This window comes from Bombina bombina, chromosome 12 (genome assembly GCF_027579735.1).
Source record: "Bombina bombina isolate aBomBom1 chromosome 12, aBomBom1.pri, whole genome shotgun sequence".
In the NCBI taxonomy this organism is placed as follows: Eukaryota; Metazoa; Chordata; class Amphibia; order Anura; family Bombinatoridae; genus Bombina; species Bombina bombina.
In genome coordinates, this window is record NC_069510.1 from 30,552,417 (window position 1) to 30,574,356 (window position 21,940).

At 41.4% G+C, this 21,940-nt stretch overlaps 1 protein-coding gene across 1 annotated transcript in view; it reads left to right on the plus strand.

The window, feature by feature from the left end:
- LHX3 (LIM homeobox 3) overlaps positions 1–21,477 on the plus strand; it is a 44,526-nt gene extending 23,049 nt beyond the window's left edge. Inside the window, exons 3-6 of the mRNA XM_053695357.1 lie at positions 2,119–2,321; positions 19,193–19,344; positions 20,250–20,421; positions 20,708–21,477. Of these exons, the coding sequence (XP_053551332.1) occupies positions 2,119–2,321; positions 19,193–19,344; positions 20,250–20,421; positions 20,708–21,126 (946 nt within the window). The 3' untranslated portion in view covers positions 21,127–21,477. The remainder of the gene's footprint in view (positions 1–2,118; positions 2,322–19,192; positions 19,345–20,249; positions 20,422–20,707) is intronic.
- The last annotated feature ends 463 nt before the right edge of the window (positions 21,478–21,940 follow it).

A 21,940-nucleotide genomic window follows, 5' to 3' on the forward strand; every position in this document is an offset into this window, starting at 1 on the left:
TTTAGACTTATTTAAACAGCTAATGAAACTTTAAAAAAATACATTTTATTCTCAGACTAATCTTTTCTTTGAATGCATTATTCTATCTAGTATGTATTTCGTGTTTAATGCCCCTCTAAGATGAATATTCCAACCTACGCCACAAAAAAACTCTGCCACAGCAACACACAGGTTAGGCAGGCGTTCTTGTAGTTGCACATAGCGTTGACAAACTCTCCTTTGAGGTGGATTGCCAGAAACATCCTGTTGGACAATGGCGCTCACTGTCGCTTCTTCACATTGAAAATATTCAATGACACAAAATCGAGGGGTGAAAGTGACCAAAAAACTAATTTAATATTCCACCCTTCACAGATGTTGTTACGAGCGCTGTTGTAATGGTGGTATCATGTACATTCCATAGGTGAGGGGCGAACCTAGGTGGGACATGATGCACTCTCAAACGCATCAGGGCATATTTAGATATGACAACTGGCTGCTGAATTAGTTGAAATGTGCCACTAACAAAAATATGATAAAAATACATGAACAACTCCATGGCTTCAGGTGGATCTTGTGAAATTACATCTTCAAGGGGTAAAAAAGTTAAAGTATCAATCATGTCACAAAACAATCCAAACTCATCATTTATTTCATACTGTGTTTCCATTAATACGTTTCAAAATTGCTTAGAGAGACCTAAAACCCCGACATTTTCTTTCATGATTCAGATAGAACATATACCATTTTAAACAACGTTCCAATTTACTTCTATTATAAATTTTTTCTTAGTTTTCATGTTATCCTTTGTTGAAAAGTGGGAAGGTAAAGGCAGGAGCGTGCACGTGTCTTCAAGACTGTATGGCAGCAGTTTTGCAAGAATGTTATACATTCGTAAGAGCACTAGAGGGCAGCACTATTTCCTGTCATGTGGTGCTCCAGACGTGCTCTCTATCTATCTATCTATCTATCTATCTATCTATCTATCTATCTATCTATCTATCTATCTATCTATCTATCTATCTATCTATCTATCTAGCTCTTCAACAAAGAATAACAAAAGAACAAAGCAAATTTGATAATAGAAGTAAATTGGAAACTTTTTTAAATTCTATTCTCCATCTGAATAATGAAAGAAACATTTTGGGTTTCAGGTCCCCTTAAAGGGACACTGAGCCCACATTTTTTCTTTCGTGATTCAGATAGAGCATAAAATTTTAAGCAACTTTCTATTTAACTCCTATTATCAATTTTTCTTCGTTCTCTTGCTATCTTTATTTGAAAAAGAAGGCACCCAAGCTTGGTTTTTTTTGGTTCAGACTCTGGACAGCACCTTTTATTAGTGGATTAATTTATCCACCAATCAGCAAGAACAACCCAGTTTGTTCACCAAAAATGGGCTGGCATCTAAACTTACATTCTTGCATTTCAAATAAAGATACCAAGAGAATTAAGAAAATTTGATAATAGGAGTAAATTAGAAAGTTGCATAAATGTCATGCTCTATCTGAATCAATAAATTTAAAATTTGGGTTCAGTGTCCCTTTAATTGTCTGTTTAATGGATTTGAATAAAATATGACCTTTTATGTGGATTTTTTTTCTTAGCCAAAGCTGTGACTTTTTCCCTGTAACTTTATTTCTGGTCACCATTAAAGGGACATTAAACCCAATTTTTTTTTTTTTCATGATTTAGAAAGAGCAAGCAATTTTAAACAACTTTCTAATTTATTTATATTATCTAATCTGTTTCATTATCTTGATATTCTCTGCTGAAAAGCATATCTAGATAGGCTAAGAAGCTGCTGATTGGTGGCTGCACACAGATGCCTCGTGTGATTGGCTCACCCTTGTGCATTGCTATTTCTTAAACAAAGGATGTCTAAAGAATAAAGCAAATTAGATAATAGAAGTAAATTGGAATGTTGTGTAAAATTGTATTCTCTATCTGAATAATGAAAGAAAATTTTTTGGTTTAATGCCCCTTTAAATACCCTCCAGCAGGTAAAATGGACCTCAGGGAATGCATTGCAGGGGAGTACAATGTCTATTTAAAGGAACTTATAAAATAAAAGAGTGAGGATCCATGAAATGCACATAATGCCTTAACACTTATTTGTCCCTTGACATTTCCTTCCAGGAGGTTTGGGACAAAATGTGCAGCATGCCAACAAGGGATCCCCCCTACCCAGGTGGTGAGGAGGGCGCAGGAATTTGTTTATCATCTGCACTGCTTCTCCTGCATTGTGTGTAAGAGGCAGCTGGCTACCGGGGATGAATTTTATCTGATGGAAGACAGCAGGCTGGTGTGTAAGGCAGACTATGAGACAGCCAAGCAGAGAGGTAAGTGACACCAAGAGATGGGCCGCTGGTCTTAATACTGCGACTATTAAACAATAACATGTTACATCATACATACATGTGCCACATCATATTATTATGTATGTGCTACCTGTGATTGTATGTGTTCTATGTAAATATGTGTGTGTGAGTGCTCTCTGTCAGTGTGTGAGTGTGCTTTGTCACAGTGTGTGTGCTCTGTTATAGTGTGTGTGAGTGCTCTCTGTCACAGTGTGTGAGTGTGCTTTGTCACAGTGTGTGTGTGCTCTGTTATAGTGTGTGTGCTCTGTCATAGTGTGTGTGTGCTCTGTCATAGTGTGTGTGCTCTGTCATAGTGTGTGTGTGTGCTCTGTCATAGTGTGTGTGCTCGTTCATAGTGTGTGTGTTCTGTCATAGTGTGTGTGTGCTCTGTCATAGTGTGTGTGTGTGCTCTGTCATAGTGTGTGTGTGTGCTTTGTCATAGTGTGTGTGTGCTCTGTCATAGTGTGTGTGTGTGCTCTGTCATAGTGTGCGTGTGTGCGCTTTGTCACAGTGTGTGTGTGTGCTTTATCCCAGTGTGTGTGTTTACTCTGTCATAGTGTGTGCTCTGTCATATTGTGTTGTGTGTGCTCTGTCATAGTGTGTGTGTGTGCTTTGTCTCAGTGTGTGTGTGTTTTCTCTGTCATAGTGTGTGTGTGTGCTCTGTCATAGTGTGTGTGTGTGCTTTGTCTCAGTGTGTGTGTGTTTTCTCTGTCATAGTGTGTGTGTGTGTGTGTGTGCTTTGTCACAGTGTGTGTGTGCTTTGTCACAGTGTGTGTGTGTGCTCTGTCATATTGTGTGTGCATTGTCATAGTGTGTGTGCTTTGTCTCAGTGTGTGTGTGTTTTCTCTGTCATAGGGTGTGTGTGTGCTCTGTCATAGTGTGTGTGTGTGCTTTGTCACAGTGTGTGTGTGCTCTGTCATAGTGTGTATGTGTGCTCTGTCATAGCGTGTATGTGTGCTCTGTCATAGTGTGTATGTGTGCTCTGTCATAGCGTGTATGTGTGCTCTGTCATTGTGTGTGTGTGTGCTCTGTCATAGTGTGCATGTGTGCTCTGTTATAGTGTGTACGTGTGCTCTGTCATAGTGTGTGTGTGCTCTCTGTCACAGTGAGTGTGTGCTCTCTGTTACAGTGTGTGTTCCTTCTCACAGTATGTGTGCTACCTGTCACAGTGTGTGTGCATGCGTTCCTTCTCACAGTATGTGTGCTACCTGTTACAGTGTGTGTATGTGTTCCATTTCACAGTATGTGTGCTACCTGTCACAGTGTGTATGTGTTCCATTTCACAGTATGTGTGTTACCTGTCACAGTGTGTATGTGTTCCATCTCACAGTATGTGTGCTACCTGTCACAGTATGTATGTGTTCCATCTCACAGTATGTGTGCTACCTGTCACAGTGTGTGTGTATGTGTTCCTTCTCACAGTATGTGTGCTACCTGTCAAAGTGTGTGTATGTGTTCCATCTCACAGTATGTGTGCTACCTGTCACAGTGTGTGTATGTGTTCCATTTCACAGTATGTGTGCTACCTGTCACAGTGTGTGTATGTGTTCTATCTCACAGTATGTGTGCTACCTGTCACAGTGTGTGTGTATGCCTTCCTTCTCACAGTATGTGTGCTACCTGTAACAGTGTGTGTGTGTTCTATCTCACAGTATGTGTGCTACCTGTCACAGTGTGTGTATGTGTTCCATCTCACAGTATGTGTGCTACCTGTCACAGTGTGTATGTATGTGTTCCTTCTCACAGTCTGTGTGCTACCTGTCACAGTGTGTGTGTGTGTTTCATCTCACAGTATGTGTGCTACCTGTCACAGTGTGTGTGTATGTGTTCCTTCTTACAGTATGTGTGCTACCTATCACAGTGTGTGTGTATGTGTTCCATCTCACAGTATGTGTGCTACCTGTCACAGTGTGTGTATGTGTGTATGTGTTCCATCTCACAGTATGTGTGCTACCTGTTACAGTGTGTGTGTATGTGTGTATGTGTTCCATCTCACAGTATGTGTGCTACCTGTCACAGTGTGTGTATGTGTGTATGTGTTCCATCTCACAGTATGTGTGCTACCTATCACAGTGTGTGTGTATGTGTTCCATCTCACAGTATGTGTGCTACCTGTCACAGTGTGTGTGTGTATGTGTTCCATCTCACAGTATGTGTGCTATCACAATATGTGTGTGTGTATGTGTTCCATCTCACAGTATGTGTGCTACCTGTCACAGTGTGTGTATGTGTTCCATCTCACAGTATGTGTGCTACCTGTCACAGTGTGTGTGTATGTGTTCCATCTCACAGTATGTGTGCTACCTGTCACAGTGTATGTATGTGTTCCATCTCACAGTATGTGTGCTACCTGTCACAGTGTGTGTATGTGTTCCATCTCACAGTATGTGTGCTACCTGTCACAGTGTGTGTGTATGTGTTCCTTCTCACAGTATGTGTGCTACCTGTCACAGTGTGTGTATGTGTTCCATCTCACAGTATGTGTGCTACCTGTCACAGTGTGTGTATGTGTTCTATCTCACAGTATGTGTGCTACCTGTCACAGTGTGTGTATGTGTTCTATCTCACAGTATGTGTGCTACCTGTCACAGTGTGTGTATGTGTTCTATCTCACAGTATGTGTGCTACCTGTCACAGTGTGTATGTATGTGTTCCTTCTCACAGTCTGTGTGCTACCTGTCACAGTGTGTGTATGTGTTCCATCTCACAGTATGTGTGCTACCTGTCACAGTGTGTGTGTATGTGTTCCTTCTCACAGTATGTGTGCTACCTGTCACAGTGTGTGTATGTGTTCCATCTCACAGTATGTGTGCTACCTGTTACAGTGTGTGTGTATGTGTTCATCTCACAGTATGTGTGCTACCTGTCACAGTGTGTGTATGTGTTCCATCTCACAGTATGTGTGCTACCTGTCACAGTGTGTGTATGTGTTCCATCTCACAGTATGTGTGCTACCTGTCACAGTGTGTGTATGTGTTCCATCTCAAAGTATGTGTGCTACCTGTCACAGTGTGTGTATGTGTTCCATCTCACAGTATGTGTGCTACCTGTCACAGTGTATGTATGTGTTCCTTCTCACAGTATGTGTGCTACCTGTCACAGTGTGTGTGTATGTGTTCCTTCTCACAGTATGTGTGCTACCTGTCACAGTGTGTGTATGTGTTCCATCTCACAGTATGTGTGCTACCTGTCACAGTGTGTGTGTATGTGTTCCTTCTCACAGTATGTGAGCTATCACAGTATGTGTGTGTGTATGTGTTTCATCTCACAGTATGTGTGCTACCTATCACAGTGTGTATGTGTTTCTTCTTGCTCTCTGTTACAATGTGTGTGTGCTCTCTGTTACAGTGTGTGTGTGTGTGTGTATGTGCTCTGTCGTAGTGTGCATGTTCTCCCTGTCACAGTGTGTGTGTGTGTGTGCTCCCTGTCACAGTGTGTGTTTGTGCTTCCTGTTACAGTGTGTGTGTGTGTGTGTGCTCCCTGTCACAGTGTGTGTTTGTGCTTCCTGTTACAGTGTGTGTGTGTGCTTCCTATTACAGTTTGTGTGTGCTTCCTGTTACAGTGTGTGTATGTGTTCCTTTTCACAGTATGTGTGCTACCTGTCACAGTGTGTGTATGTGTTCCATCTCACAGTATGTGTGCTACCTGTCACAGTGTCTGTATGTGTTCCTTCTCACAGTATGTGTGCTACCTGTCACAGTGTGTGTATGTGTTCCATCTCACAGTATGTGTGCTACCTGTCACAGTGTGCGTGTATGTGTTCCTTCTCACAGTATGTGTGCTACCTGTCACAGTGTGTGTATGTGTTCCATCTCACAGTATGTGTGCTACCTGTCACAGTGTGCGTGTATGTGTTCCTTCTCACAGTATGTGTGCTACCTGTCACAGTGTGTGTATGTGTTCCATCTCACAGTATGTGTGCTACCTGTCACAGTGTGCGTGTATGTGTTCCTTCTCACAGTATGTGTGCTACCTGTCACAGTGTGTGTATGTCTTTCTTCTCACAGTATGTGTGCTACCTGTCACAGTGTGTGCGTATGTGTTCCTTCTCACAGTATGTGTGCTACCTGTCACAGTGTGTGTGTGTATGTGTTCCATCTCACAGTATGTGTGCTATCACAATATGTGTGTGTGTATATGATTCTTAGAAACATAGAAACATAGATATTGACGGCAGATAAGAGCCATAGGCCCAGCAAGTCTGCCCGACCTTACCTAACAGTATAAACTTATCTAGTTCGTAGGATAGCCCTATGCTTGTCCCATGCATTTTTAAAGTCCCCCACAGTGTTTGTTGCTACTACCTCTTGAGGAAGTTTATTCCATAAATCAATCACTCTTTCTGTAAAGAAATGCTTCCTCAAATTACTCCTGAATCTACTACCCTTTAGCTTGAGCTCATGACCCCTTGTTCTTGAATTTTCCATTTTATGTAAAATACCCACAGCCTCAGTTTTACTAAACCCTTTAATGTACTTGAAAGTTGCTATCATATCACCTCTTTCCCTTCTCTCCTCTAAGCTATACATATTTAGGTCATTGAGCCTATCCTGGTAAGTTTTATTTTTTAGACCATGTACCATTTCTTCTCACAGTATGTGTGCTACCTGTCACAATGTGTGTGTATGTGTGTATGTGTTTCTTCTCAAAGTATGTGTGCTGTCACAGTGTGTGTGTATGTGTTCCTTCTCACAGTATGTGTGCTTCCTGTCACAGTGTGTGTGTGTTCCATCTCACAGTATGTGTGCTACCTGTCACAGTGTGTGTATGTGTTCCATCTCACAGTATGTGTGCTACCTGTCACAGTGTATGTATGTGTTCCTTTTCACAGTATGTGTGCTACCTGTCACAGTGTGTGTATGTGTTCCATCTCACAGTATGTGTGCTACCTGTCACAGTGTGTGTATGTGTTCCTTCTCACAGTTTGTGTGCTACATGTCACAGTGTGTGTGTGTGTGTGTGTTCCATCTCACAGTATGTGTGCTACCTGTCACAGTGTGTGTATGTGTTCCATCTCACAGTATGTGTGCTACCTGTCACAGTATGTGTATGTGTTACATCTCACAGTATGTGTGCTACCTGTCACAGTGTGTGTATGTGTTCCATCTCACAGTATGTGTGCTACCTGTCACAGTGTGTGTGTATGTGTTCCTTCTCACAGTATGTGTGCTACCTGTCACAGTGTGTGTGTATGTGTTCCATCTCACAGTATGTGTGCTACCTGTCACAGTGTGTGTATGTGTTCCATCTCACAGTATGTGTGCTACCTGTCACAGTGTGTGTGTATGTGTTCCATCTCACAGTATGTGTGCTACCTGTCACAGTGTGTGTATGTGTTCCATCTCACAGTATGTGTGCTACCTGTCACAGTGTGTGTATGTGTTCCATCTCACAGTATGTGTGCTACCTGTCACAGTGTATGTATGTGTTCCATCTCACAGTATGTGTGCTACCTGTCACAGTGTGTGTATGTGTTCCATCTCACAGTATGTGTGCTACCTGTCACAGTGTGTGTGTTCCATTTCACAGTATGTGTGCTACCTGTCACAGTGTATGTATGTGTTCCATCTCACAGTATGTGTGCTACCTGTCACAGTGTGTGTGTATGTGTTCCTTCTCACAGTATGTGTGCTACCTGTCACAGTGTGTGTATGTGTTCCATCTCACAGTATGTGTGCTACCTGTCACAGTGTGTGTGTATGTGTTCCATCTCAGAGTATGTGTGCTACCTGTCACAGTGTATGTATGTGTTCCATCTCACAGTATGTGTGCTACCTGTCACAGTGTATGTATGTGTTCCATCTCACAGTATGTGTGCTACCTGTCACAGTGTGTGTATGTGTTCCATCTCACAGTATGTGTGCTACCTGTCACAGTGCATGTATGTGTTCCATCTCACAGTATGTGTGCTACCTGTCACAGTGTGTGTATGTGTTCCATCTCACAGTATGTGTGCTACCTGTCACAGTGTGTGTGTGTATGTCTTCCTTCTCACAGTATGTGTGCTACCTGTCACAGTGTGTGTATGTGTTCCATCTCACAGTATGTGTGCTACCTGTCACAGTGTGTGTGTATGTGTTCCATCTCACAGTATGTGTGCTACCTGTCACAGTGTGTGTATGTGTTCCATCTCACAGTATGTGTGCTACCTGTCACAGTGTGTGTGTATGTGTTCCATCTCACAGTATGTGTGCTACCTGTCACAGTGTGTGTATGTGTTCCATCTCACAGTATGTGTGCTACCTGTCACAGTGTGTGTATGTGTTCCATCTCACAGTATGTGTGCTACCTGTCACAGTGTATGTATGTGTTCCACCTCACAGTATGTGTGCTACCTGTCACAGTGTGTGTATGTGTTCCATCTCACAGTATGTGTGCTACCTGTCACAGTGTGTGTGTTCCATTTCACAGTATGTGTGCTACCTGTCACAGTGTATGTATGTGTTCCATCTCACAGTATGTGTGCTACCTGTCACAGTGTGTGTGTATGTGTTCCTTCTCACAGTATGTGTGCTACCTGTCACAGTGTGTGTATGTGTTCCATCTCACAGTATGTGTGCTACCTGTCACAGTGTGTGTGTATGTGTTCCATCTCAGAGTATGTGTGCTACCTGTCACAGTGTATGTATGTGTTCCATCTCACAGTATGTGTGCTACCTGTCACAGTGTATGTATGTGTTCCATCTCACAGTATGTGTGCTACCTGTCACAGTGTGTGTATGTGTTCCATCTCACAGTATGTGTGCTACCTGTCACAGTGCATGTATGTGTTCCATCTCACAGTATGTGTGCTACCTGTCACAGTGTGTGTATGTGTTCCATCTCACAGTATGTGTGCTACCTGTCACAGTGTGTGTGTGTATGTCTTCCTTCTCACAGTATGTGTGCTACCTGTCACAGTGTGTGTATGTGTTCCATCTCACAGTATGTGTGCTACCTGTTACAGTGTGTGTGTATGTGTTCCATCTCACAGTATGTGTGCTACCTGTCACAGTGTGTGTATGTGTTCCATCTCACAGTATGTGTGCTACCTGTCACAGTGTGTGTGTATGTGTTCATCTCACAGTATGTGTGCTACCTGTCACAGTGTGTGTGTATGTGTTCATCTCACAGTATGTGTGCTACCTGTCACAGTGTGTGCATGTGTTCCATCTCACAGTATGTGTGCTACCTGTCACAGTGTGTGTATGTGTTCCATCTCACAGTATGTGTGCTACCTGTTACAGTGTGTGTGCATGTGTTCCATCTCACAGTATGTGTGCTACCTGTCACAGTGTGTGTATGTGTTCCATCTCACAGTATGTGTGCTACCTGTCACAGTGTGTGTATGTGTTCCATCTCACAGTATGTGTGCTACCTGTCACAGTGTATGTATGTGTTCCTTCTCACAGTATGTGTGCTACCTGTCACAGTGTGTGTGTATGTGTTCCTTCTCACAGTATGTGTGCTACCTGTCACAGTGTGTGTGTATGTGTTCCATCTCACAGTATGTGTGCTACCTGTTACAGTGTGTGTATGTGTTCCATTTCACAGTATGTGTTCTACCTGTTACAGTGTGTGTATGTGTTCCATCTCACAGTATGTGTGCTACCTGTCACAGTGTGTGTATGTGTTCAATCTCACAGTATGTGTGCTACCTGTCACAGTGTGTGTGTATGTGTTCCATCTCACAGTATGTGAGCTATCACAGTATGTGTGTGTGTATGTGTTTCTTGTCACAGTGTGTTTGCTACCTATCACAGTGTGTATGTGTTTCATCTCACAGTATGTGTGCTACCTATCACAGTGTGTATGTGTTTCTTCTTGCTCTCTGTTACAATGTGTGTGTGCTCTCTGTTACAGTGTGTGTGTGTGTATGTGCTCTGTCGTAGTGTGCATGTTCTCCCTGTCACAGTGTGTGTTTGTGCTTCCTGTTACAGTGTGTGTGTGTGTGTGTGCTCCCTGTCACAGTGTGTGTTTGTGCTTCCTGTTACAGTGTGTGTGTGTGTGTGCTCCCTGTCACAGTGTGTGTTTGTGCTTCCTGTTACAGTGTGTGTGTGTGTGTGCTTCCTGTTACAGTGTGTGTGCTCCCTGTCACAGTGTGTGTTTGTGCTTCCTGTTACAGTGTGTGTATGTGTTCCTTTTCACAGTATGTGTGCTACCTGTCACAGTGTGTGTATGTGTTCCATCTCACAGTATGTGTGCTACCTGTCACAGTGTATGTATGTGTTCCTTCTCACAGTATGTGTGCTACCTGTCTCAGTGTCTGTATGTGTTCCTTCTCACAGTATGTGTGCTACCTGTCACAGTGTGTGTATGTGTTCCATCTCACAGTATGTGTGCTACCTGTCACAGTGTGCGTGTATGTGTTCCTTCTCACAGTATGTGTGCTACCTGCCTTAGTGTGTGTATGTCTTTCTTCTCACAGTATGTGTGCTACCTGTCACAGTGTGTGCGTATGTGTTCCTTCTCACAGTATGTGTGCTACCTGTCACAGTGTGTGTGTGTATGTGTTCCATCTCACAGTATGTGTGCTACCTGTCACAGTGTGTATGTATGTGTTACATCTCCATCTCCATCTCACAGTATGTGTGCTATCACAATATGTGTGTGTGTATGTGATTCTTCTCACAGTATGTGTTCCTTCTCACAGTATGTGTGCTGTCACAGTGTGTGTGTATGTGTTCCTTCTCACAGTATGTGTGCTACCTGTCACAGTGTGTGTGTGTTCCATCTCACAGTATGTGTGCTACCTGTCACAGTGTGTGTGTGTATGTGTTCCATCTCACAGTATGTGTGTTACCTGTCACAGTGTGTGCATGTGTATGTGTTACATCTCACAGTATGTGTGCTACCTGTCACAGTGTATGTATGTGTTCCTTCTCACAGTATGTGTGCTACCTGTCACAGTGTGTGTATGTGTTACATCTCACAGTATGTGTGCTACCTGTCACAGTGTGTGTGTATGTGTTCCTTCTCACAGTATGTGTGCTACCTGTCACAGTGTGTGTGTATGTGTTCCTTCTCACAGTATGTGTGCTACCTGTCACAGTGTGTGTGCATGTGTTTCTTCTCACAGTATGTGTGCTACCTGTCACAGTGTGTGCATGTGTATGTGTTACATCTCACAGTATGTGTGCTACCTGTCACAGTGTGTGTATGTGTTCCATCTCACAGTATGTGTGCTACCTGTCAAGTGTGTGTGTATATGTTACATCTCACAGTATGTGTGCTACCTGTCACAGTGTGTGTGCATGTGTTTCTTCTCACAGTATGTGTGCTACCTGTAACAGTGTGTATGTATTCCTTCTCACAGTATGTGTGCTACCTGTCACAGTGTGTGTATGTGTTCCATCTCACAGTATGTGTGCTACCTGTCACAGTGTGTGTGCATGTGTTCCATCTCACAGTATGTGTGCTACCTGTCACAGTGTGTGTATGTGTTCCATCTCACAGTATGTGTGCTACCTTTCAAAGTGTGCGTGCATGTGTTCCATCTCACAGTATGTGTGCTACCTGTCACAGTGTGTGTATGTGTTCCATCTCACAGTATGTGTGCTACCTGTCATAGTGTGTGTGTATGTATTCCTTCTCACAGTATGTGTGCTACCTGTCACAGTGTGTGTATGTGTTCCATCTCACAGTATGTGTGCTACCTGTTACAGTGTGTGTGCATGTGTTCCTTCTCACAGTATGTGTGCTACCTGTCACAGTGTGTGTGTATGTGTTCCTTCTCACAGTATGTGTGCTACCTGTTACAGTGTGTGTGCATGTGTTCCTTCTCACAGTATGTGTGCTACCTGTTACAGTGTGTGTATGTGTTCCTTCTCACAGTATGTGTGCTACCTGTCACAGTGTGTGTATGTGTTCCTTCTCACAGTATGTATGCTACCTGTCACAGTGTGTGTGTATGTGTTCCTTCTCACAGTATGTGTGCTACCTGTCACAGTGTGTGTATGTGTTCCATCTCACAGTATGTGTGCCACCTGTCACAGTGTGTGTGTATGTGTTCCTTCTCACAGTATGTGTGCTACCTATCACAGTGTGTATGTGTTTCTTCTTGCTCTCTGTTACAATGTGTGTGTGCTCTCTGTTACAGTGTGTGTGTGTGTGTGTATGTGCTCTGTCGTAGTGTGCATGTTCTCCCTGTCACAGTGTGTGTTTGTGCTTCCTGTTACAGTGTGTGTGTGTGTGTGTGCTCCCTGTCACAGTGTGTGTTTGTGCTTCCTGTTACAGTGTGTGTGTGTGTGCTTCCTGTTACAGTTTGTGTGTGCTTCCTGTTACAGTGTGTGTGCTCCCTGTCACAGTGTGTGTTTGTGCTTCCTGTTACAGTGTGCATGTATGTGTTCCTTTTCACAGTATGTGTGCTACCTGTCACAGTGTGTGTGTGTGTGTTCCATTTCACAGTATGTGTGCTACCTGTCACAGTGTATGTATGTGTTCCTTCTCACAGTATGTGTGCTACCTGTCACAGTGTGTGTATGTGTTCCATCTCACAGTATGTGTGCTACCTGTCACAGTGTGTATGTATGTGTTCCATCTCACAGTATGTGTGCTACCTGTCACAGTGTGTGTGTGTGTGTGTGTTCCATCTCACAGTATGTGTGCTACCTGTCACAGTGTGTGTGTATGTGTTCCATCTCACAGTATGTGTGCTACCTGTCACAGTGTGTGTATGTGTTCCATCTCACAGTATGTGTGCTACCTGTCACAGTGTGTGTATGTGTTCCATCTCACAGTATGTGTGCTACCTGTCACAGTGTGTATGTATGTGTTCCATCTCACAGTATGTGTGCTACCTGTCACAGTGTGTGTGTGTGTGTGTTCCATCTCACAGTATGTGTGCTACCTGTCACAGTGTGTGTATGTGTTACATCTCACAGTATGTGTGCTACCTGTCACAGTGTGTGTGCATGTGTTTCTTCTCACAGTATGTGTGCTACCTCTCACAGTGTGTGTATGTGTTTCTTCTCACAGTATGTGTGCTACCTGTAACAGTGTGTATGTATTCCTTCTCACAGTATGTGTGCTACCTGTCACAGTGTGTGTATGTGTTCCATCTCACAGTATGTGTGCTACCTGTCACAGTGTGTGTGCATGTGTTCCATCTCACAGTATGTGTGCTACCTGTCACATTGTGTGTATGTGTTCCATCTCACAGTATGTGTGCTACCTTTCAAAGTGTGCGTGCATGTGTTCCATCTCACAGTATGTGTGCTACCTGTCACAGTGTGTGTATGTGTTCCATCTCACAGTATGTGTGCTACCTGTCACAGTGTGTGTGTATGTGTTCCTTCTCACAGTATGTGTGCTACCTGTCACAGTGTGTGTATGTGTTCCATCTCACAGTATGTGTGCTACCTGTCACAGTGTGTGTGTATGTGTTCCTTCTCACAGTATGTGTGCTACCTGTTACAGTGTGTGTGCACGTGTTCCTTCTCACAGTATGTGTGCTACCTGTCACAGTGTGTGTGTATGTGTTCATTCTCACAGTGTGTGTGCTACCTGTTACAGTGTGTGTGCATGTGTTCCTTCTCACAGTATGTGTGCTACCTGTTACAGTGTGTGTATGTGTTCCATCTCACAGTATGTGTGCTACCTTTCAAAGTGTGTGTGTATGTGTTCCTTCTCACAGTATGTGTGCTACCTGTCACAGTGTGTGTATGTGTTCCTTCTCACAGTATGTGTGCTATCTGTCACAGTGTGTGTGTATGTGTTCCTTCTCACAGTATGTGTGCTACCTGTCACAGTGTGTTTATGTGTTCCATCTCACAGTATGTGTGCCACCTGTCACAGTGTGTGTGTATGTGTTCCTTCTTACAGTATGTGTGCTACCTATCACAGTGTGTATGTGTTTCTTCTTGCTCTCTGTTACAATGTGTGTGTGCTCTCTGTTACAGTGTGTGTGTGTGTGTGTATGTGCTCTGTCGTAGTGTGCATGTTCTCCCTGTCACAGTGTGTGTTTGTGCTTCCTGTTACAGTGTGTGTGTGTGTGTGCTCCCTGTCACAGTGTGTGTTTGTGCTTCCTGTTACAGTGTGTGTGTGCTTCCTGTTACAGTTTGTGTGTGCTTCCTGTTACAGTGTGTGTGCTCCCTGTCACAGTGTGTGTTTGTGCTTCCTGTTACAGTGTGCATGTATGTGTTCCTTTTCACAGTATGTGTGCTACATGTCACAGTGTGTGTGTGTGTTCCATTTCACAGTATGTGTGCTACCTGTCACAGTGTATGTATGTGTTCCTTCTCACAGTATGTGTGCTACCTGTCACAGTGTGTGTATGTGTTCCATCTCACAGTATGTGTGCTACCTGTCACAGTGTGTATGTATGTGTTCCATCTCACAGTATGTGTGCTACCTGTCACAGTGTGTGTGTGTGTGTGTGTTCCATCTCACAGTATGTGTGCTACCTGTCACAGTGTGTGTGTATGTGTTCCATCTCACAGTATGTGTGCTACCTGTCACAGTGTGTGTATGTGTTCCATCTCACAGTATGTGTGCTACCTGTCACAGTGTGTGTATGTGTTCCATCTCACAGTATGTGTGCTACCTGTCACAGTGTGTGTATGTGTTCCATCTCACAGTATGTGTGCTACCTGAGTGTGTGTATGTGTTCCATCTCACAGTATGTGTGCTACCTGTTACAGTGTGTGTTTGTGTTCCTTCTCACAGTATGTGTTGTACCTGTCACAGTGTGTGTATGTGTTCCATCTCACAGTATGTGTGCTACCTGTTACAGTGTGTGTTTATGTGTTCCTTCTCACAGTATGTTTGCTACCTGTCACAGTATGTGTGTATGTGTTCCTTCTCACAGTATGTTTTCTACCTGTCACAGTGTGTGTATGTCTTCCATCTCACAGTATGTGTGCTACCTGTTACAGTGTGCGTGTATGTGTTCCTTCTCACAGTATGTGTGCTAACTGTCACAGTGTGTGTGTATGTGTTCCTTCTCACAGTATGTGTGCTACCTTTCACAGTGTGTGTGCATGTGTTCCTTCTCACAGTATGTGTGCTACCTGTCACAGTGTGTGTATGTGTTTCTTCTCACAGTATGTGTGCTACCTGTCACAGTGTGTGTGTATGTGTTCCATCTCACAGTATGTGTGCTACCTGTCACAGTGTGTGTATATGTGTGTATGTGTTCCATCTCACAGTATGTGTGCTACCTGTCACAGTGTGTGTATGTGTGTATGTGTTTCTTCTCAAAGTATGTGTGTTACCTGTCACAGTGTGTGTGTATGTGTGTATGTATGTGTTCCATCTCACAATATGTGTGCTACCTATCAAGTGTGTGTATGTGTTCCTTCTCACAGTATGTGTGCTACCTGTCACAGTGTGTGTGTATGTGTTCCTTCTCACAGTATGTGTGCTACCTGTCACAGTGTGTGTATGTGTTCCTTCTCACAGTATGTGTGCTACCTTTCACAATGTGTGCATGTGTTCCATCTCACAGTATGTGTGCTACCTGTCACAGTGTGTGTATGTGTTCCATCTCACAGTATGTGTGCTACCTGTCACAGTGTGTGTGTATGTGTTCCATCTCACAGTATGTGTGCTACCTGTCACAGTGTATGTATGTGTTCCTTCTCACAGTATGTGTGCTACCTGTCACAGTGTGTGTGTATGTGTTCCATCTCACAGTATGTGTGCTACCTGTCACAGTGTATGTATGTGTTCCTTCTCACAGTATGTGTGCTACCTGTCACAGTGTGTGTGTGTATGTGTTCCATCTCACAGTATGTGTGATACCTGTCACAGTGTGTGTGTGTTCCATCTCACAGTATGTGTGCTACCTGTCACAGTGTGTGTGTGTTCCATCTCACAGTATGTGTGCTACCTTTCACAGTGTGTGTGTGTGTTCCATCTCACAGTATGTGTGCTACCTGTCACAGTGTGTGTGTGTGTTACATCTTACAGTATGTGTGCTACCTGTCACAGTGTGTGTGTGTGTTACATCTCACAGTATGTGTGCTACCTGTCACAGTGTGTGTGTACGTGTTCCTTAAAAGGGGATATCAGTAAGAGCTGCGTGAGAGGCTGATTAAGGAAGCAAGTAAAAGAAATATTAATATTCAGTAGAACAGTGAGCGAAAGAGAGCAGATGAGAGACATTCAGAGTCAGCAGGAGAGAGATAATGAAACTGAGAAGAAGGACAGCCAGGTCTTGAGATGCACATAAAAGACAAGAGAATGATTTACAAGTAGCAAATGTAAAGATAAATCTATAGTCTGTAAAATGACTGTCTATACTATGGAACATGTGAATGGTTAGGTCAGCACAACTAAGAATTAGAAAAGTCTATCATTATCCTTGCAGCTATATTATGCATATGGTGAAACTAGTGGTTCTGTGGGATTGCTGGGGTTACGGACAACCCCGGTCATTACTGAACCACCCCCAAACTTCAAAGGTACCAGCTGTCCTGAAATTACAAAGTAGTGCTTTCTTCACATGACCAGTGCTCTAGGAAAGCAAGTAGACAGGTAAAGGAGAGAGAAGAGAAGTTAAAAAATAAAGGTAGAAATTGGTAGGTGAAGATGAGGTTCCCCTGTACCCTCTGCTCCTTTGATATTTCACTTTGATTTAAACCCCCCTTACTTTGTGATTCGGAACTACCTCCAATTGACACTATGGGGTAGAATTAATAAGCAGCGGATGCTCGCCGGAAACTGTAGTTAAGAAGCAGTGGTCGTAAGACTGCTGCTCCTTAACTTGTCCGCCACCTTTTAGGCGGTGGACTGCAATCATCCCGATCTGATTGGGATGATTGACACCCTCTGCTAGCGGCCCATTGGCTGCGAATGTGCAGGGGGCGGCATTGCACAAGCAATTCTTGTGCAATGTTAAATGCCAATAGCATTTGCTGTCAGCATTTAGCGATGTCAGGCATACATCATTCACTACAGCGAATCATGTCCGCCCTGCATATGATAAATTGACCCCCAAAAGCAGCGAATGAACGTCACTGCTCCCTAAAGCATTATGTTAAAGGGATAAAAAGGTTAAAATTTAAATGTGCATGGGTGCATTTTAGTTTGAACATATAAACATTTTTGACAATATAAAGTACTTCCATTAGCAAAAATGTTTTTCTGCAGCATACGCACATATCCTGTGAGAGCCTGTGCACTGGTATTCAAACACTATGCATGCTTATAGAGCTGGTGGTGGTGTGTGTTGCTTCTGAATACATAATTTGTGTCATACAAGCCACTGCTGACTCTCTGAGAAGGGGTGGTGTTTGAATACCGGTGCATGAGCCCTCACAGGATATATGCGTATGCTGCAAAAAAAAAACAACACTAATAACTTTTACTAGAAGTATTTTTGCTAATGGAAGTATATTGCAAAAATGCTTATGTTTTAAATTGTATTTTTTATTTTCTAGCAATTTAATTGTGAGCACTCACTGCTAACATGTTCAGATTAAGCACACAGTGCGTTCGATCATAGCAGTGGGGGACAGTACAGATGAGCAGTCATTCCCCAGGGAGCTAAAGACACCCCATTTTGCTGCAATGTGTTAGAAAATGAGAACCAGAGCCACAAAGTTTAAAAAGGAATTGCTCTGTGTCGTTTGCATATAACGATGTTTAAACACTACAAAAGGGGCAAACACATAAAGTCTTCTTCAACACAGCAATGCACTACTGGGAGCTAGCTGAACACATCTGCTGAGCCAACGACAAGAGACGTATGCAGTCACTAATCACCAGCTAGCTCCCAGTAGTGCATCGATACTCTTATGCCTATCTATGTATGCTTTCAACAAAGGATACCGAGAAATAAAAGTAAATAAAAAGAAGTCATCAGTCATCAGAACACAATCATTTTTAGTAAAAATTAAATAATTTAAAGGTCACTTTTAAATTACAAAATCAGTTGTTTGGATATAGTTCCTGTTTGTTGTACCTATGTCACAAATTTAAGGTAAAGAGACAATAACTGTATTTGAGCTCATTATCAATATTGAATTAATTAGCTGCCATATTTATCCGTGCAGGCAGTAAATCTTTCTGCTTTTGTTTAAACTTTTGTGTAAACCCAGACCCCCCCCCCAAAAAAAAAAAAAAAAAATCACTTCACATTGCTGATTTTTTTATGGTTCTCTGTTTAAAGGGACACTAAATCCAAATGTTTTCTTTTAATAATTCAGAGCATGCAATTTTAAGCAAAGCTTAGGAGTCGGTCCATTTTCGGTTCAGTTCCTGGGTTACACTTGCTTATTGGTTGGCTGAATGTAGTCACAAATAAGCAAGCACTATCCAGGGTGCTGAACCTAAAATGGGCTGGGTCCTAAGCTTTACATTGCTGCTTTTTAAATAAAGATACCAAGAGGACTAAGAAAAACTGATAATAGGAGTAAATTAGAAAGTTGCTTAAAATTGCTGCTCTGTCTGAATCATAAAAGGAACAATTTGGAATTAGTATCCCTTTAAATATATTTTCCTATCACACTATTTGTTACTTTTTTGTTGGTTAAACTGTTGTTTTTTAATATATTGCAAATGCACCATTGTTGTACAGAGAAATGTTGACTGGGTCATTATAGAACGTATTTAATGTATCATCTGCAAAAACAAAGCGGATGCCCGAGTGCAGATTTGAACTTTATAGTGATAGTGCTACTTAGGTTGACTGTATTTTTCAAATCACTTGGATAATAATAATAAGTTAAACACATAAAAATAAGCATGTAAACACTGCTATCCTGTACTATCTCTATATCTAAAATAAATGTGCTTGTTTTTTATAATTCATTGGTCTTTGCATAAACAAAAAACGTATTTCTCCCACAGCAATAAGGCACCATATCTGCATGATTTACATGCTGTATATAAAATATTAATTATCCCTTTATTTCTTTTATTGGGTACAGAAGCCGAATCAACAGCAAAAAGGCCAAGGACCACAATAACCGCAAAGCAGCTGGAGACATTGAAAAGTGCCTATAACAACTCTCCGAAACCTGCACGGCACGTACGTGAGCAGCTGTCCTCCGAAACTGGCCTGGACATGAGAGTGGTGCAGGTAATTTTTAGATACTTTGCATAAATAACATACACATAGACACATACATTATTTTTTTATTATAGCTGGTTCTATCTATCTATCTATCTATCTATCTATCTATCTATCTATCTATCTATCTAGTATCTATCTATCTATCTATCTATCTATCTATCTATCTATCTATCATCTATCTATCTATCTAGTATCTATCTATCTCTATATCTATCTCTCAATCTATCATTTATCTAGTATATATCTCTCTCTATATCTATCTATCTATCTATCTATCTATCTATCTATCTATCTATCTCTCTCTTTGTGCCTGTCTGTCCATCCATCTCTTTCTTTCTCAATTTAAAAGATCTGTTAAAAGCAGCTAATCCCTGGAGATTTACAACCTAATTAAATAAATAAATAACCAACAAAAAATAAAATAAATCAACAAACAAAAAAATAAATAAAACAGTAAATAAATAAACTAAACAAATAAATAAACAAATAAGTAAAACAAACACAAAAAACACAAATAAACAAATAAATAAACCAACCAAATAAATAAATAATACAAATAAATAAGCAAATAAATCAAACAAATAAATAAACCAAACACACAAATAAATAAATATACTCACTCCTTACATCTGTATATCTCACAATTAAAATGATATGAGAAGTAGTTTTGCATTATTATTATTATTTTTTATTTATAAAGTGCCAACATATTCCTGCAGCGCTGTCCATGGGTACAATTCATTTAAATAAAACAATGATATAAAACTTGTAAGAGACAAGACAACATTTTACAAACACATACAGGGGGAATTGAAGGCATTATGTTTGAATGCAGCTATCTCTAAGGTTTATTAATTTTGTTCAACTGTTTTTTTTTTCACTTTGCCTTTTATTTTTTTTATTTTTTGTAGGTTTGGTTTCAGAACAGAAGAGCAAAAGAAAAGCGTCTAAAGAAAGATGCAGGAAGACAACGATGGGGACAATATTTTAGAAACATGAAAAGATCAAGAGGGAGCTCTAAATCTGATAAAGACAGTATTCAGGAGGAAGGGCCAGACAGTGACGCAGAGGTGTCCTTCACAGGTATAGTGGCACCACACTGTACTCATTCTAATAGATCTTAACAACCATAAGCCATCTAGATAATTTTGTCTGTCTAACCATCCACATATCTGTCTGCCTGTCCGTCTGTCTGTCTATCTAAATCAATTTGTTTCTATATATCTATCTTTCTGACAATCCACCAGTCTATTTTCTATCTGTCAATGTTTGCCCATTCAAAATATTTTTACATAATTTATATGACTCTGTAAAGTGGAAAATAACACCAAGTTCTCTCTCTTTCTCTCTCTCTTTTTCAAAATTACAGATGAACCTTCTATGTCTGAATTAAACCACTCCAATGGGATATACAATACTTTGAATGAGACATCCCCAGTTTTGGGCAGACAGGCTGGAAGTAATGGTGCTTTTTCTTTAGAACATGGTGGGATCCCTGCCCCCGATCAATATCATGATCTAAGATCGAATAGTCCATATGGAATCCCCCATTCTCCAGCATCCTTGCAGGCCATGTCAGGTCACCAGCCTTTGATTTCAAGCTTGGGTTTCCCAGACACAGGATTGGGAATTATAGGTCAAGGTGGACAAGGGTTGCCCCCTTCAATGAGAGTCTTGGGAACAAATGGACCAAGTTCTGATCTGTCTACTGGCAGCAGTGGTGGATATCCAGATTTCCCTGCAAGCCCTGCTTCTTGGTTGGACGAAGTTGACCATGCTCAGTTTTGATACGAAACTTATTTTATCGTGTTTCACCTTGGAGCATTAAAGACAGGAATATAAATGTTTTATTGGATGTTAACATAAATCAAGAGTATAATAAAATGAGAAGGATTTACCAGGATATTGGTTATTAAGGGCACAGGAAGTTTAAAGATTCAGAGAACTTGAAATCATCTTTATTCATCTTGCGCTGCTAATCAAGATTCCCTCTCCTTTGCTTTGCTAAGACTCTCGTGTTGTGTTATGTTGTCAGAACATTAATTTACAAAAAAATTGTATAAAGAAAAGACTTGTACACAACTATTATAGATTTACATGACTTAAGTAAGTTTATTCATGTTTTTCTTCTGGACTACAATCAACCAATCAACCTCTAATATTAATAACAAGCTGCATACCTTTCTTGTATAAGTAGACTGATACAATATACCATCTTCTTCACATTATTTCACAAATATTTTACAAACACAGGATTGTTGTTCAGCATGCCAGTTTGCTGACATTGTCTTTGAATGAGCGAAATGCGTTGAGTACTTTACATTTTTTTCATTTGTAGACGATGGTTGTAATTTGCTTTAAAAGTAGTTATTTCTTTGTCAGTAGAAATGGCCGTGTTTCCTTCACAAAATGCAGTACATTCTTGCTTGGATTAATCATTTTTAACTAATTTTGTTTGAATTTAAACACAAATTCAATTATATTTATCACTAAGACATATTACTATGTTAGTATTTGAAATTGCACTTAAAGTCTGTTGCCAAACACTGTATCCATATTTAAATTTTGTTGTAAACCATCCTTTGGAGTAAAATTATTATTA